Source organism: Glandiceps talaboti, chromosome 11 (genome assembly GCF_964340395.1).
Source record: "Glandiceps talaboti chromosome 11, keGlaTala1.1, whole genome shotgun sequence".
NCBI classification, from domain to species: Eukaryota; Metazoa; Hemichordata; class Enteropneusta; family Spengelidae; genus Glandiceps; species Glandiceps talaboti.
This window is the reverse complement of record NC_135559.1, coordinates 16,065,531-16,081,956: the sequence shown is the minus strand read 5'-3', so window position 1 is coordinate 16,081,956 and position 16,426 is coordinate 16,065,531. Positions and strand designations below refer to the sequence as shown.

The window sequence follows — 16,426 nt, the reverse complement described above, 5'->3', positions numbered from 1 at the left end:
TACAGTTCCACAAATATTGCAAACTCATGATTGAATACTTTTCAAAATATGTGTTTGCCATGGGTATGACCTAAGGGATTCCTTCCATTGGGTATGGACCAAAACAATAAAAATTCCAATTGGGTATACCCCATTGGCAATTGCATACAACCCAATTAGCAATTGGGTATGACCCAATTGTCAGGCAATTTTAATATGGAAAATGTTGGGTTATAAATATCTAGTTTTCTCATTTCTTCCCTTCTATCATGATAATATGATAACCAAACTTCGTCTTCACTGGTGGGTCTGTGTAAGACGGATTTCCTGTTGTACTAGGACTTAGAGCAAATGCTGCATCTTGGAAAGGACCAACCATAGAACCTCTTGTCATCCAACCTAGGTCACCCTGAAACACAAAATATTCATCAGCTCAGAAAATCAAAATGAATTTTAAAAGTGATACTGTACATGCAGATCAACCTTAGAAAAGTTCAATGAGCTTTCAATCTGTCATGGTGGATTATCTTCATCAGAATTGCAGTGTCGGTACAGTGAAATCAAATGCTACAATTCCAAGGTCAAAAGCGATGGGGTACTATCAGACAACATAACATCTACAATTGGCTTATCATACCGCCACCTATAGTGGTCACTTATAACTATGGAATTTGTCATTCTGTCGAGGATCATCAACAAGGACAGATGGAAAGCTTGATGCTATAACCACAGGGGACAGGACAAATAAATGATATTGTTCCCGTGATTTTCCGGCTTTCTAATATTATCTTCTTCTTTACTCTAATTTTCAAATAAATTTTGAAATATTACCATCGAGAATAAAATCATTTTATTCATCCTGTTCTCTGTGCTATAACTTGAATAGACTGTAAGATACGTCGTGACGTTTCACCCTCACCGGCCTCCTGTTGGGCAATGTGTGAGGGCGCCCCATCACGCCGTACCTTACAGACTATAACTTGAACTGTTTGTGAGTTTTAACCTTTTAATTCGATATTACAAATAGATGCCACAAGTCCTACACAAGCATCAGTTTTGTGGGTGTTTGCAATTATTAAATACTAGTGCCTCACTCTCACTAAGTCACAACCCTCGATAAGTTACAGGTGTTTGACTTTGAAATTAAATATACATAACGGTAATGTCAGTGCTAATTATTCAATAATAAAGGTTGCAGTTACAAAGCACTGGTATAAAGAACCATTTGGCAAAAATAAAAAAGAATTGTTTCTGGTTAGGACAGTTTGTCTAAAATGGTGCGACAATGAAATTTTTTTTTAATTCTCAAACTTGTCACTCAATCTACTGTTTATGACAGTCACTGTTCTTTTTATTTAGTACTTTAGAACAAGTGTGTATGTGGGGGCAGATGTCATTTGCTTGTTCATGATTGGCTCTGCAGTTGTCTTCACTGAAGTAGGGAGGGTTATTTTTGTGTTTTCCCTTTGGATCTGCAGACTGCATGGGCTGGACAAATACGGAAAAAAAGGCTGACGCGCGAGTATTTAAGTGATGCACAGAAACAATTCTTTTCCTATTTTTGGCCTTATAATTAAATTTTATTTTGGGGGTTTCTTTTGTTTAAATGTATTTGTCAACAGTGATGGATGCCTACCCCTTGTCTGGCTTTGTCTTCACTATACTGTGTAGCTACTTCATTAAATCGTTGTCCTGATTTCAATTTCTCCATTGCTTCCATTACCTTAGAATGTTTCTCACACAGTATATGGCGTACCTGTGATGTCCAAATTGAAAACAAACATGATATTGATACTTCATATACATATCAACAGTGAAATTTATGATAAAGACTTTTCAGAAGACCCATCATTGTCCAGACTGTTTTTGGTTTTACTGTGTGTGTACTTTTTTAAAGTGGCCATATTTATAAAATAAGAATATCGTGGCTTCCTACTTCAAAAATTGATGTGAAAAATGTGAAACAACATTGACCAAGTCTATGTCTGTTACTCATTACATCACAAAATGCTAAAAGACGTGTAAAAAAAAAAATTGTTACTGTTCGTACAATAACAAACTTTATTACACACTTATTAATCTTTTGCAATTTAGAGTTACAAAACAAGGACTTGGTCAATGTTGTTTCACATTAATTTTTTCAAGTAGGAGGTAAAATTATTTTATAAATTAAAAATCCCAAAAAATACCTGAATCCTCATCCATGTGGTGACTTTAATTGAAATATTGTATATTTTCCTTCTCAACATTGTGTAACAATTAGATAAAGTCAATAATAATGATAATAATAATACAATCGTATCAACAGAAACCAAGGATACCAGCTACCATCAACTTACAGCCATATTATTCCATCAGTTTTGGGAAGAGACATCAACGCTGAATAATTAGATGATCATGTGATCAATGTATGTAGGAGACAGACTGAAACATTGCATTCATTTTAAATCGTAAATGTATTTTTTTGTCCTACTCTTAAGGATTTCCCATGTCTCTTTAATTCTCCATTGATATAAAAATGTTGCAAATCTTACCTTGACAGTTGTTCCACCTTTCATCTGTTTTCCTTTTCCTTTAGAATCTCCATCATCACCAGAAGCACCTCCTGTTACCATGGTTACAAAACAAGATACTCATCACAATCAACACTATATAAAAAAGAGACTTGTAGATTTTATAACTGCAATAAATGTACGGAAACTTACACCAAGGGGTACAAAAAGACCTCATTCACATCTGCTTCATTTATTTTTGATTTGCAAATTTTACACTTGATTGGTATATTTTTGTTTTTCCTCCATATTTCAGTGGTAATTCAGAAGGTGTTTTGACAAAGCACTGCCTCTACCTATCCATAAAGGGAATGTGTAATCTTGTGCATGTAATTTGCTAGCTCTGCTCTGGAAATATGTGCTCCGTTTACTTCGCGAAACTTCTCCGTTGCAACCCCGCCACCAATATAAAAAAAAAATTATCTGACATATGATCTTGTTCTATTCTCAACGATCAGAAAAAAACATAAACCAATCGATCCACAAGGAAAATACAAAACTGAAATGCTTACCTTTAGCACCACCTTTCCCCTTTCCTCCTCCACCTTTATTTTTTGGCATGATTTGATAAAATGGAAGAACTGATCACTCCAGCTGTGTTCACAGTCTTGTTTCGACACTCACTGCAACACATGCAAACATAAGTAGCTCGGTGTTGTAATGGCTATTTTCATTGGACGAAATATAGATGACCCACCTTTACTCCAATCAAATCGTTCGTTTCATATTTGACCCCATAATGACCCCAATATGGCTTCCAATTATGGTCCATCGATGCCTCCTGGCTTCAAAACGCGACGGGATAGCAACAGCAGTGGCGACGAAGACGAAATTAGAGGTGAAGATTATTCATGTGGACCAAAAGTACCACCAGGTAAAGTATGAGGTCGCAATTTCAATGAAAAGTGACGTTTTTGCGTAAAAATTCAAGACAGACAATTAGATGCTCTTTTGTTATGTTGACGTGACGCGGACTCTAGACTTCATTCGCATTCGACACGCTGCATGTAAAATGGGTGTAAACAAAAACACACCAACCAAAATATATCGTAGTAGGAGTATAACGTTTTGGTTCAAGGAACTAGAGCTTTATAAGACGTATATGCAAAGCAAAAATTTATTTATTTATTTACTTCTGTGTATTTCAATTTTAAAACAATGACATGATTAATTATTTTGTTAAGTAGGTTAATGAATTAATGCAAAGCAAGGCTAGTTGAAGTGGAAAAATATTACATCCACAAAGTTTGAGTGAAATTATAACGTATGACAATTTAAAGGACATCCAAAAAGGTGGAATAGAAGAAAAAGAGGTATAGTCTGTTGTGTGTGTGTGTGTGTGTGTGTGTGTCTGTCTGTCTGTCTGTCTGTCTCTGTCTATCTCTCTCTCTCTGTGTCTGCCTCTCTCTCTCTCTCTCTCTCTCTCTCTCTCTCTCTCTCTCTCTCTCTCTCTGTGTGTGTCTGTCTCTGTATCTGTCTCTATGTCTCTCTTTTTGTCAGTCCAGAAAGTAGATTATTCGCATACCCAGTCAGGCCTGCACAATTAGTAATAAATATTAGTATGTTATAAATGTTTCACCAGCTTAAGACAAGTGAAGATATATTTGTATAGGTATATGTGTATGTCTATACCTTAACAAGCCTTTCTTATTCTATTTGAATTCTATACAAGTAATATTAAAGACCCCAGCTGAATTTTGGATATGTTAATATTCAATGTGTTGTCCACACAGACTTGTTTTACTACTTTTTAGTGAAAGTAAGAAGGACATACTAAGAGTAAGACATTAAAGGGATTACAGCTTGATATAATAGAAAATAAGAAATTATTGTTGAGAAATTTTTGCTTGGATCATTCAGGCATTGGATCTTTAATATTAACAGTAACTGATATCATCATAATGTTCATTGTTAGTTTCACTTCTAGTAATCTAGTAATTGAGTACAAAAATTACTTGAATGGCATCTACCAGTAAGTGTTTTTTTTCAAGGATCCGAGACTGAATTTTTTTTGTCAGGAATAGGAATGTCTGTATATTCATTTCAGTATTTAGAGTTCAGACTCCCTTTAATATTATGACACAGTACACTGTAAGATAACTGTAATATGTGCTTCCTATGAACTTTGAAACCTGTAAGAGTTTATTGAACAGAATTAGAAGCATTGCTGTGTCATAAAACAATTCATTTGTACTGATCATTCACAGGTCAGCCACAATACAGAGATTCAGCGGAAGACAGGGTAGCTGGGCCACCTTTGCCACCAAGATACACTGCCTCACAATCGATACATCCTGAACTGCCTTCTAGTCAGACTGAACAAAGAATGAATGACACAAGGGGAAGCATAGCCGCACAAAACTACTATGGCCCTGCTTTGCCACCTGGATACAAAAAAGAGGAGGAACAGGACACACCTCTAGACTTATCATCAAAGCCAACCTATGGGGCGGCTTTACCTCCTAGTTACCATAGTAACCAGAAAGAGATAGATGAAGGCAATAGCGAATCATCCGATTCGGAGGAAGATGATGTAATTGGACCAATGCCAAATACTGGAACTTGTACTGATTTGTCAGTTGCTAAAGAGTTTGAAGCAAGAGCACAGGCAATGAAAAACAGACTAACAGGAAAAGTATGTCACAAACACAACATGAAATAAGGAAATGATCATATAGCTAAGACTTTGGAACCCTTGTATCAAAGAGGAAAAATGTATGGAATAAATTTAAAAAATGACAGTTTCCTAATTATTTAATCATAGTTTTGGAAAGGAACCCTAGTAAAAATTGAGGTACTGGGGTAAATATTGCCTTCTAACCACAAAATACTACATGCGAGGGCCATATGTCTTGACAGGGTGCCCTCAGGGATTAGTTTAGTTTAGTTTATTTCAGTAAAAGAACAAGATCGACAGCACAGATATACAAATAAAAACTGGTACAAATTGTTAAATTACTTGGATAATACACAAACACAAAATCAAAGACTTGTTTCCAGTGGGGTCCATACAGTGATTTAAGAAAGTGGCGGGATTAGCAAAGATGTTTAACCATGAATGGGAAAGACTAACAGAAGTAGGGAAAATGTGGAGGCACACTAATAACGAATAAACTCACTGTTTTCAGTATCCCTTAGTGTACTGGACAGATATGATTTGACTGCTTTTTTTTAAAGGCATTTCTTTGTGATATCTGTTTTATTGATGCTGGTAGATTGTTCCAGTCCTTGGATTGGCCACCCCTTTCAGAGGCCAGTGAGGGCGAAGTGACATGACATGCCTTACAATCTAGGGTCATAAGTAGTCTTGCTGTTAGACGTTCAGGCTTTCTTCGGATACGATAAGTGAACAAAGTTCGCAGTGAGGGCTTTCCCCAACATCTAGCTAATGTCATTTTCAGACTTGACATTCCATTGAGATGACATATGGCCGTGGGTTGGGCTATGTATGCATGTGTATATGTTAATATATTCAATAACCCATGACCTCTATAATACATACTACTAACTAACTACTATGTCATAATCGGTTTATGGTAATTGTGAGTTAGATGAGTGTGTAGATGTTGTAATTCACACATTTCAGTTACGGCATTGGTGGTTATTTATACAAACCCCTCCTTAAGCTGAATATGCATGAAAAAAATTAGCTATTGTCCTCTGTTTGTGATTGTCGCCAATGCGGTTCTCTGATTGGCAGTTATTTATATCCCTGAACTGTGGACATGACTTTTGCTAGACCTTGGATGTTCCATCCTCGATAGTGATGTTTGGTCGTGTGTCATATTGTACCGGAAGAACATCCGAGGTCTAGCAGGTAGACTGGGTCATAAGTAGCACTTTTAAAAACAAAATGACAGTGTTAGGAAATGGCACTCAGGAGCTTGGATCATGCACTCCAAGTAGGTCATTTCATTTGAGGGATAAATCATAGTGGCTACTACTTCATGTACGGATTACATCAATCGTGTTAATACCTGTAATATAATTCTATGTAGGGTCACATTCTACTGTAAGTAACAACATCATGATATGCTAATGAGGTCATTACAGGACCTTCACATTGGGATACAGTGGGCAAAACATCTACCTCGGTAGTAGTCCAAAAGACATGTATTGTGAGGCACTTACTATTCAACAAGCTTGAATTTAAAGTAATTAGAGAGGTTGTTGATTTAAATATCAGTTTGTAAACACAAAACTTTAGGTAATTGATGACATTAAATGTAAACTACTGACAATTGGGGGGGGAGGGGGGGAAGCCAACAGACTTTGAAATAGACTAGTCTATCCAGTACTAAATATGTACCAATGATTAATTGCACCTATGTGCACACACACTAGTGGTATTTACTATTTACACTGCATTGGAATACTGAAAACATTGCATACTTGTATGCAAATGATATGCAAATGATATGGATTTATATTTTTTTCTAATTTTATAGGACGAACCAAAAGCACCACAGCGTGAATCATGGATGACGGAATTACCTGAATACTCCAAAGCCTTTGGTTTGGGTGCAAGGACTTTTAGGAAATCAGCAGCGCCCTCTATGGGTGACAGATCAGGATGGACAGATACACCTGCTGATAAAGCTAGAAAAGCCATGGTAACAAAACATCTTGGTTATGTATTTTAATGATGATCACAGTTACTGTCATTTATATGAAAATAACTTGATAACCAACACTTTGGAGATTTTTTAGTCCCACTGTCGTGATTGACAGAACATTTGTTGAAAGTGAGTGTATTGTGAAATTTGCATAGAGTAGGAAGTCGATGAGCCCCTTGCAGTTCTGAGATGGTTATCAATACATGCTTTCAGATGATATATAACCCTTACTGGTAAACTGTACCAAATGTGTATGACATGATAATTTCAAAAAGAGGTTAAAGATATGGATGACTTCAAACGTCTACAACCTGTAACATCCAAGTAAAGCGATTCTACTGTGTGCCACATTTGTCATGTGTGATAGTATACTGTTTCAATTGTTAGGTATGTGGCATTTTAAAGTTAGTCAATTTATAAATAGTGTTGTCAGCTCAGCTAACAAACAGCAAACTGATTACAGTGAATGATAGCTGTCATAACCTAGATTTTATTTAGCTCTCAATGAGATCGAGACAGCGTTTTTATAGCACCTATGTTTACACTCAAGTCATTGACTATTTACTTGCTTTGCACTGCAAATATTGTTTTCAGATTGAGTACATCTACAGTCATGTACAGGGCTCATAATTAAAACAATTTACTTATTAGGCAAAAAAACAATATCTGGTTCTGGTCGGGGTAAACTTTCTAAAGTGGTGCGACGATGCAATTTTTTTTTTTTTTTTGCAAATTAGTAAATACAAAAATGTACACATTTTTTGACATTTTACATACTCTGTGTTTCTATCATATTTATCTCTTGAAAAACTTCCTTTTTCTTCGAAGCAGTTTAGGCTTTGTATTTAAGCAATCTTGGCATGTAGGGTAGATTTCAGCTGCTTGTTCTCCTGATATCAGGAATAAATAAGGAACGGGAAAGCAACAATTATCAAAAAAAAAAAGAATCGACGCGAGGGTATTTAGGGCACGTGCGCTGACCAGAACCAGATATATTTTTTTTTTTGGCCTTATACTTTTATACTTGATATGAACACTATATAGCAGAATTACTTTACTTGGCTGTTGTGGGTTGTATTTACATGTAATTTCAAGATGGGAATTTTTTTTTATCCAATCATTGCATTCTTCGTATTTTGATACACTAATATATATATCTGTTGCAGGAAAAAGCAGAGTCCAAACCTAGTAAACCATCTAAAGAACCAGAGAAAAAAGAAATGTCAGAGAGAGATAAACAGATAGCGAAACAAATTGAGGGTTTCAACAAAGACAAACGATCAGAAACATTGATTGATATGCATACCAAAGAAAGAAAGAGGAAAGCTGTAAGTAAGAATTACTTAAAGGGGCACAAGCTGAGTTTATATGATTTTGGCGTAGTTTCACTGCATAATTAAAAGTTGTAGTATTCTATTTACTGAAGTATACTTAACCATCACTTGCAATTGACTGAACTCAAACCTGGTATTAAGATATAAACGATCCAATGAAGTAATTTATATAATTTGTATACTGCCCTCTAGTGTCCACTTACTGAAGCATACTTAACCACCACTTGCAATTGACTGAACGCAAACCTGGTATTAAGATATAACATATAAACTATCCAATGATGTCATTAATATGATTAGTATACTGCCCTCTGGTGTCTACTTACTGAAAACACACTTAACCATCACTTGTAATTGACTGAACTCAAACCTGGTATTAAGATATAACTTATAAACAATCCAATGACGTAATTTATGACACATAGCAAAGAATGTTCAGGAAATCCCTACTCTGCAATCAACTGTTCTAACAATGCCAGAAGACAATCATAATGTTATAGAAGACATATACATCGACATTAACAATACACTGGCATGTGGTTTTATGTATTAAGTACTATCGCTTGAATAAAAAGCTTATAAACTCAGCTTGTGCCACTTTCATTCATAGGTTTAATAGTCAGTTGTGCTACAACTCCATTGGCACTATTTTGTCTTAGAGCTGGAAAGGAAACATGGGCCATGGAGGGTGTGCTTTCTTGAAAGAGAAAGATTGGAAACACTTCTAAGTTTAGAGCTTGTTCATGAAAGTATGAGTCATGATCATAACGAAACTAAAGAGAAATTTGCTGATGCTAATATGAGAATACCAACCGACCCAGTCTCGCTTGAAAATTAAAAAAAAAATTATGGAATCATGACCAATGTAGAACATCCGACAAACTCATAACATCTTAACCAGTGTTGCAGCCAGAGGGGTTTTTAGGGTCATTTGACACATTTTTTGGACCTGACCCACAATTTTGGAAGTGATCGGTCATAGATGACCCACACTAAAATTGTATGCAAATATGTTCAGCAACATGACCACACCTATAGCAACAGCCAAATGATTGTGTATATTGCATAGATAACAACAGGGTTCGATAGGCAACTGCGTCATCATTCAGCAAATATCTAGCATGGATCAGCATGTGGGTAAATATTTTTAAAACTGTACAGTTGTGCAACAATGCCATTGGCGCTTTTTTATAATGACCCCCAAAAATTTATGATGACCCAGAGAAATGAAAGTCTTGGGACACTATGTCCCACTCTTTCAAAAGGCTGGCTGCAACACTGCTTAACACATCACATTTCTGTATACATTTCTATAGCTCCAATTTCTAGAGCAATGTTCTGTTCAGTAGCACTGAATGGCTAAACACACACCATAGGCTTTTGGTGAACAAATAAGTCTTCAGTTTTTGTTTTGAAACAATCCAGGCTGGAGGCTTGGTGAATGTCAGGTGGCAAAGTGTTCCATAGTTTGGGGGCAACATACATGTATGAGAAGGAACAACCTGACCTCCATAGGTGACTTCTCTGTAATTTGTTGTTGCAACCAGATTCTTCTTTGTAGAATGTAGAGTGTGACTCAATGTCAATAGATGAAGAAGATCACAAATGTACACTGGAGTTGAGCCAGAGAGAGCTTACATTACATTATCTGTAATACACATTGGCCAATTTATATTAAATTTGTCTGGGCAGATATTCAAAAAGGGAAGATTTATGCATGAAAAATTTGAATAATTTATTACAATTACCTCATCAGTAAACAATATTTTCTTCTTCTTCTTCTCCTGCTGCAGCAAGAAGAAGGGGCCAATCCAAATGAGAGACGACCTTTTGATAGAGATATTGACCTCCAGGTCAACCGATTTGATGATGCAAAGAAGAAACGAATGATGAAATCAGCAGCAGGACTGGATAGCAAGTTTTCACACAGTAAAGATAGCCGCTATTTGTAAAGTTGAATTTATCAACAGTATAACCATTTCTTACAACTAAAATGATGTTGCCCTGGTGTTTCACGTATGTGACATGACATTTAATACACACCCTAAAACAACTTCTAATGCAAAAGATACAATTACATAGGTGCCGTACACCATGGCGAGGTAGAAGTAATCAAGTTGGTATGTTGATTATTAGTTAGAAAATATGCAATTGAAGCCTTGAATATCATCAAGTTGATGTGTAATGTTTTCATTAGAACTTAGAAGCCTGTTTTCTACTGCATTGGGAAAGAATAGCAATGCTTATCAGTGTTCAATGTGATTGGGTAAAGGATCCTGCTGTGTTTATTGTGTCTCTGTTATTGTTAGTCTAGAGTCGAAATATGTCTAGCTCTGTGTCAAAAATGTAATGTTCCATGAGTATAACACCAAGTCAACATCATTTTAACTATACTTATCAAAAATGATGTTTCATAGACAAATGATTGTCTTTTACATGTTTAGTACTACGGTGACTTTATAAGAGTACCGAGAGCTTTATGTACCCTTAAATATTGAGGGGTAGGGTGCAGAGGGGGTGGGGGTGGGGGTGGGGGGATGTCTTTAAACATGTCAATGTAAATGTGAAGTTTTGTCATAAAAGGCTTTCTAGTTTTTAGCTATTCTCAAGTGACTGTCATTCCTTTTATCGGATGATAAAAGATTGCTAATGAGGTACATTTTATTATTTGGCGCCCTCAACATTTGAAGCATTAATTAGCATGTACTTTTGTTTTCAATTATACCATGGCCAATGACAAAGAACAGTATAATGCTGGCAGCACTGGATGGTTGGTAATTTGTTTGTAAAAATGGTCAATTTTGACAAAATTTTTCTAGTAATGATAGACAAGGTGTATTATTTATCCCTTAAATGTCAACACTGTAACATGTTATTGGTAGTATGTAGGTGTTGTATGTGAAGCAAGTTCAGTCAGGCCAAAAAAATGGTCCCAAATTATCAGCACTTGATTTTTTTCAAATACATTTTTAGGTAAATACAATTAGTAAAGGGAAAAATGTTTGAATTGTGTGTATATTTATAGCTTGCAATAAAGGGTACTGTCAACAACACATGGTACAGAGACCGTTGACAAATGTCTGTATTTTATTACACTGTGCAATTGTTTGAATATCCAGTTTCTTAAAAAGGAACAAAGGCAAGGGTGATTATATCTTGGCTGCATTTCTGTATTCATAGGGATGTGACAACAAAAATATCTACTTCTAGCAATATCCCAGAACACCTCTTGTAAGCCAGATTTGCCCATTTCAATAACTGTGATTTAGAGAGGTCGCACGATGCAGCTTTGGTGAACATTACTCTTAAAGGTCCCTATACATAAAGAAAAGAAGCTAGGATAAAATCATCCCAACCTTTTGACTGGTTTAATAATGCAATGTATGTCTAAACTTAAGGAATTTTATATAGTTTTGGCCTCAATTTCAAGCTTGTTAACATTGTAGCTGGTGTCCAAATGATTCTGATACTTTTAGCGGTATGATGTATGTCATCCATAATATGCAACATTTTCCTGTAATCTTATGAGAACTTGTTAAATTATAGAACTTTGTGATTCAGGCAACAACTTCAAAGCTACCAATAATTAAGTCGACCCTTGTTTTACATAAGCTGTACTGTTGTTAGTCTGTAAGGTATGCCGTGATGGGGCACCCTCACACATAGGTCAAGAGGGAGAGAGAAAGAGTGAGAGACAGACAGACACAGGTAAGCAGGCAGGCAGAGAGATAGAGAGAGACAGTCAGACAGACAGAGAGACAGAGACAGAGACAGAGAGAAAGAGGGGGGGGGGGCTGGTGAGGGTGGACCGAGACAATGTATCTTACAGTCTATACCGATATTAAAATTGATGTAAGTTATATGTACTTTGCAAGAAAATCTTAAGACATTTTCTTTGAATATGAATTCAAGAGTTTAAAGTGTATTTGATGTTACGTGTAATGTTATGAATCAAATGGTATAATACCTACTTTTACTTTATGTGAGTGCTTTGTTTTATGAATTAAAAATAGCACTTGTTTGTATGCTCCTGGAAAGTCCTAGAATTACAAACTGCTCCCGGAAAGTCCTGGAATTATAGCAAACTGCTCCTGGAAAGTCCTGGAATAACAAACTGCTCCTTGAAAGTCCTGGAATTGTAAACTGCTCCTGGACAGTCGTGGATTTACAAACTGCTCCTGGAAAGTCCTGGAATTATAAACTGCTCCTGGAAAGTCCTGGAATTGTAAATCAATCCAGAAAAGTCCTGGAATTAGAAACCAACCCTGGAAAATCCTGGAATTACAAAGTGCTCCCTGAAAGCCCTAGAATTGTAAACCAATCCTTGAAATTGCTGGAATTGTAAAGCCATCCAAGAAAGTTCATGAATTATAAACCAATCCAAGAAAGTCTGAAAAAAAATTGAATTCACTTCTGTAAATTCAACAGAATGGTATGGTAATTTTATAAACTCACAAAATATCAAACATGAAATTCCCATCACCTACGGAGTACTAGTATTCCATGTTTTACCTAGCAAGTCAACTAACTAAACATATGAAGAAATACTCCAGGGAAATCATGATGGTATCAGTATAATCTCTTAAATGTGAATTGCCTTCTATGAAGGCATATAATCAACAACCGATATGTGTGAATATTCTGAGCTGAGCAGATTTTTTTTAAGAGTGATTTTTTTTTTTTGAGAAATGTTCTTGTTAATATGCTGATTGTTGCCTTTGACAAGACTGATATCAATAATAATATGACAAAAATGTATTTCACCTCAAATTTTACGTTCTCTCTTTCATTAAATTTTTCCATTATTATCTAATTTTGTTGAATTTCATTTAGTCCCCTCCACCTTTCATTTATGAATGTGAGTGACATATTAAAGGGGAGTTTGTCTGAATAAAGGAAGAAAGTGATTTGCAACAGACTGTGCTCTGTAGATAAAATACAATTTATTTTTAATCATCAAAAATTTCAAAAAATGAAGCCAGTAATGTAACAATATAAAGCTACAATTGTAAATACCACCCAGCTTGCTCAGAAATGTCAAGAAATGACGCCAATAATGGAACAATGTAAAGCTACAAATGTAAATACCACCCAGCTTGCTCAGAAATGTCAAGAAATGACGCCAGTAATGTAACAATATAAAGCTACAAATGTAAATACCACCCAGCTTGCTCAGAAATGTCAAGAAATGAAGCCAATAATGTAACAATGTAAAGCTACAAATGTAAATACCACCCAGCTTGCTCAGAAATGTCAAGAAATGACGCCAATAATGTAACAATATAAAGCTACAAATGTAAATACCACCCAGCTTGCTCAGAAATGTCAAGAAATGAAGCCAATAATGTAACAATGTAAAGCTACAAATGTAAATACCACCCAGCTTGCTCAGAAATGTCAAAAAATGAAGCCAATAAAGTAACAATACAAAGCTACAAATTTAAATACCACCCAGCTTGCTCAGAAATGTCAAAAAATGAATCCAATAATGTAACAATGTAAAGCTACAAATGTAAATACCACCCAGCTTGCTCAGAAATGTCAAGAAATGACGCCAATAATGTAACAATATAAAGCTACAAATGTAAATACCACCCAGCTTGCTCAGAAATGTCAAAAAATGAATCCAATAATGTAACAATGTAAAGCTACAAATGTAAATACCACCCAGCTTGCTCAGAAATGTCAAAAAATGACGCCAATAATGTAACAATGTAAAGCTACAAATGTAAATACCACCCAGCTTGCTCAGAAATGTCAAAAAATTAATCCAATAATGTAACAATGTAAAGCTACAAATGTAAATACCACCCAGCTTGCTCAGAAATGTCAAAAAATGACGCCAATAATGTAACAATGTAAAGCTACAAATGTAAATACCACCCAGCTTGCTCAGAAATGTCAAGAAATGACGCCAATAATGTAACAATATAAAGCTACAAATGTAAATACCACCCAGCTTGCTCAGAAATGTCAAGAAATGAATAAATTACATAGAAACAATAGCAAATGCTACAAGATCTTTGACAACGATAATTCGAGCAATAAGGTGAACAAAACCATGGAAGACAGATATAATCATACATTGTACAAACTAAAGTTAAAACATTTGATGACTTTGGTGCTTATAATATTTAGTACTTCTGAACTAGTACCTCCCTCTTTTGTGGTCTGAGCTAGTACTCAGGACACACACCGGACATACGCTAGATTTAAGTCAAAGTAACCGACGACCTCAGTATTTCGACTATTAAAGTCAACCCAAAAAATTAAAAGATATAATAAATATTTTAAATATATATTGTACTATATTTTATAAACTTAAACTTATTCAGAATTCGCTATAAGTCTACGAAGTGTGATATAGGTGATGTACAATCATTTTTGACTCTATGGTATCGGGTCGGCCGGTGGCGGGGGGGGGGGGGGTGTTTAATGTCATTATCAGCAGTATGAATACAGTATAGTAACGCCTTGATTCTTATAAGTAGTTCTTTCTGACTCACTATCTGCAGAAAGAAAAATAACCAGTATCCTATATCCAGCAGGATTACTCTATAACTGGTAGAAATTAAAATAATTTATTCAACAAAATATCACTACAGAAATTTAATAATACCCCCCCCCCCCCCACCCCCATGAATTATTTCTGGTCAACGCGTGTATTACTCGCGTCGATCTTTTATTTTTACGTGTTTGACCAACCCATGCAGGCTACAGATCAGGAGGTAAACACAAAATAACCCTCCTTGCTTCAGTGAAGACAACTGCCAATTGTGAAAAGCAAAAGACATTTGCCCTCCACACACACACACTTGCTCTAAAGTACTGAATAAAAAGAACAGTAACTGCCATAAATAGGAGATTTAGTGACAGCAGGTTTGACAATTAAGAAGAAATCGCATCGTCGCACCACTTTAGACATGTCAAAATGTCTTGATCAGAAACCCTTCTTCTACATCATTGTTTACCTAATACAGATAAAATAGTACATTTATTAAGGCACCTTCCCAAATGAATGCCATTTATAGCATAGCACTATACAATTAATTTATTACCCACCCTGACACATACCTATACCAGAACAATGGCCCTATATAACTTACTCAACTCCCTGGGGAGCATACATACAATCCACTGTAGCCTCTATAAGTATAGGATTAAATCATTCACATTGCAACCTCTATCCTACCAGGTCCCCAATTATACATCTGGGTTATCTTAAGCACAGCCGTGGTTCAAATCTTGCGTAAAGGTTTTAACCATTCAGAAACAAACAGCAGTAGCTAGATGCTTATTTAATTTGAAATGTGACAATATTATTCATAACGCAGATGGAAATCGTGAAAGCAACGCCAGGAAATCATCCTGACAGCGGTCATCACACGATACTAGCACCTGTGGCGTAATAATACATGTAGAACAAATTAATTAAATGACGTAACCAAAATAATAGCACGTGAGGTGGTTTAAAAACTATGTCGATTTCCTGCCAGACTGAAATGTACATATAACTGTACAAAGCGTGACTTATGATTGACAGCTTATTACCACCACTTCTTGATACTTCCGTTGTTGCAATGACGTATTGACTTGACAATCTGACGGTGACCAAGGTTATCGAACTTTTAGAGTGGTTGTAAGCGGTGGGCCATCATGATATGAGTTACACAGTGACAAGTGGTCCGGTATACGGTATGGCCTTACTATCTAAGATTAGATTACATTGTTAATACGGATGGTTGCGATGATATGCTTCGTCTTACGAAAGTAGGACAGATACATGTATGTGCGTTATTTTTCCCCGTTATAAACCCAATCCTAATATCACAAACTATCTGTGCCAAAAAAAATTGTAGAAAAATAAATTTAAGTAGGTCATTGGAACCAAGAACATTGTTTTTTTATATTCCTATTTTTTTTTCTTTTTGGAAAGTGATTCTTT

The 16,426-nt window shown here is 35.7% G+C and overlaps 2 protein-coding genes across 2 annotated transcripts; one reads left to right on the top strand and one right to left on the bottom strand.

Annotated features, from left to right (window-relative positions):
* On the bottom strand, positions 1 to 3,180 carry LOC144442482 (peptidyl-prolyl cis-trans isomerase NIMA-interacting 4-like). The gene is made up of 4 exons (XM_078131844.1): positions 3,044 to 3,180; positions 2,514 to 2,584; positions 1,616 to 1,735; positions 1 to 388 (listed from the first exon to the last, which is right to left on the bottom strand). Exons 1-4 carry the CDS (start codon positions 3,090 to 3,092, stop codon positions 230 to 232), a joined length of 399 nt encoding a protein of 132 aa, XP_077987970.1. The 5' UTR covers positions 3,093 to 3,180; the 3' UTR covers positions 1 to 229.
* A 106-nt stretch (positions 3,181 to 3,286) lies between these two features.
* LOC144442576 (GPALPP motifs-containing protein 1-like) lies at positions 3,287 to 10,964 on the top strand. The gene is made up of 5 exons (XM_078131956.1): positions 3,287 to 3,405; positions 4,739 to 5,166; positions 6,980 to 7,144; positions 8,314 to 8,475; positions 10,275 to 10,964. The coding sequence occupies exons 1-5, from the start codon at positions 3,306 to 3,308 to the stop codon at positions 10,431 to 10,433; spliced, it is 1,014 nt and encodes a 337-aa protein (XP_077988082.1). The 5' UTR covers positions 3,287 to 3,305; the 3' UTR covers positions 10,434 to 10,964.
* Positions 10,965 to 16,426: the final 5,462 nt, after the last annotated feature.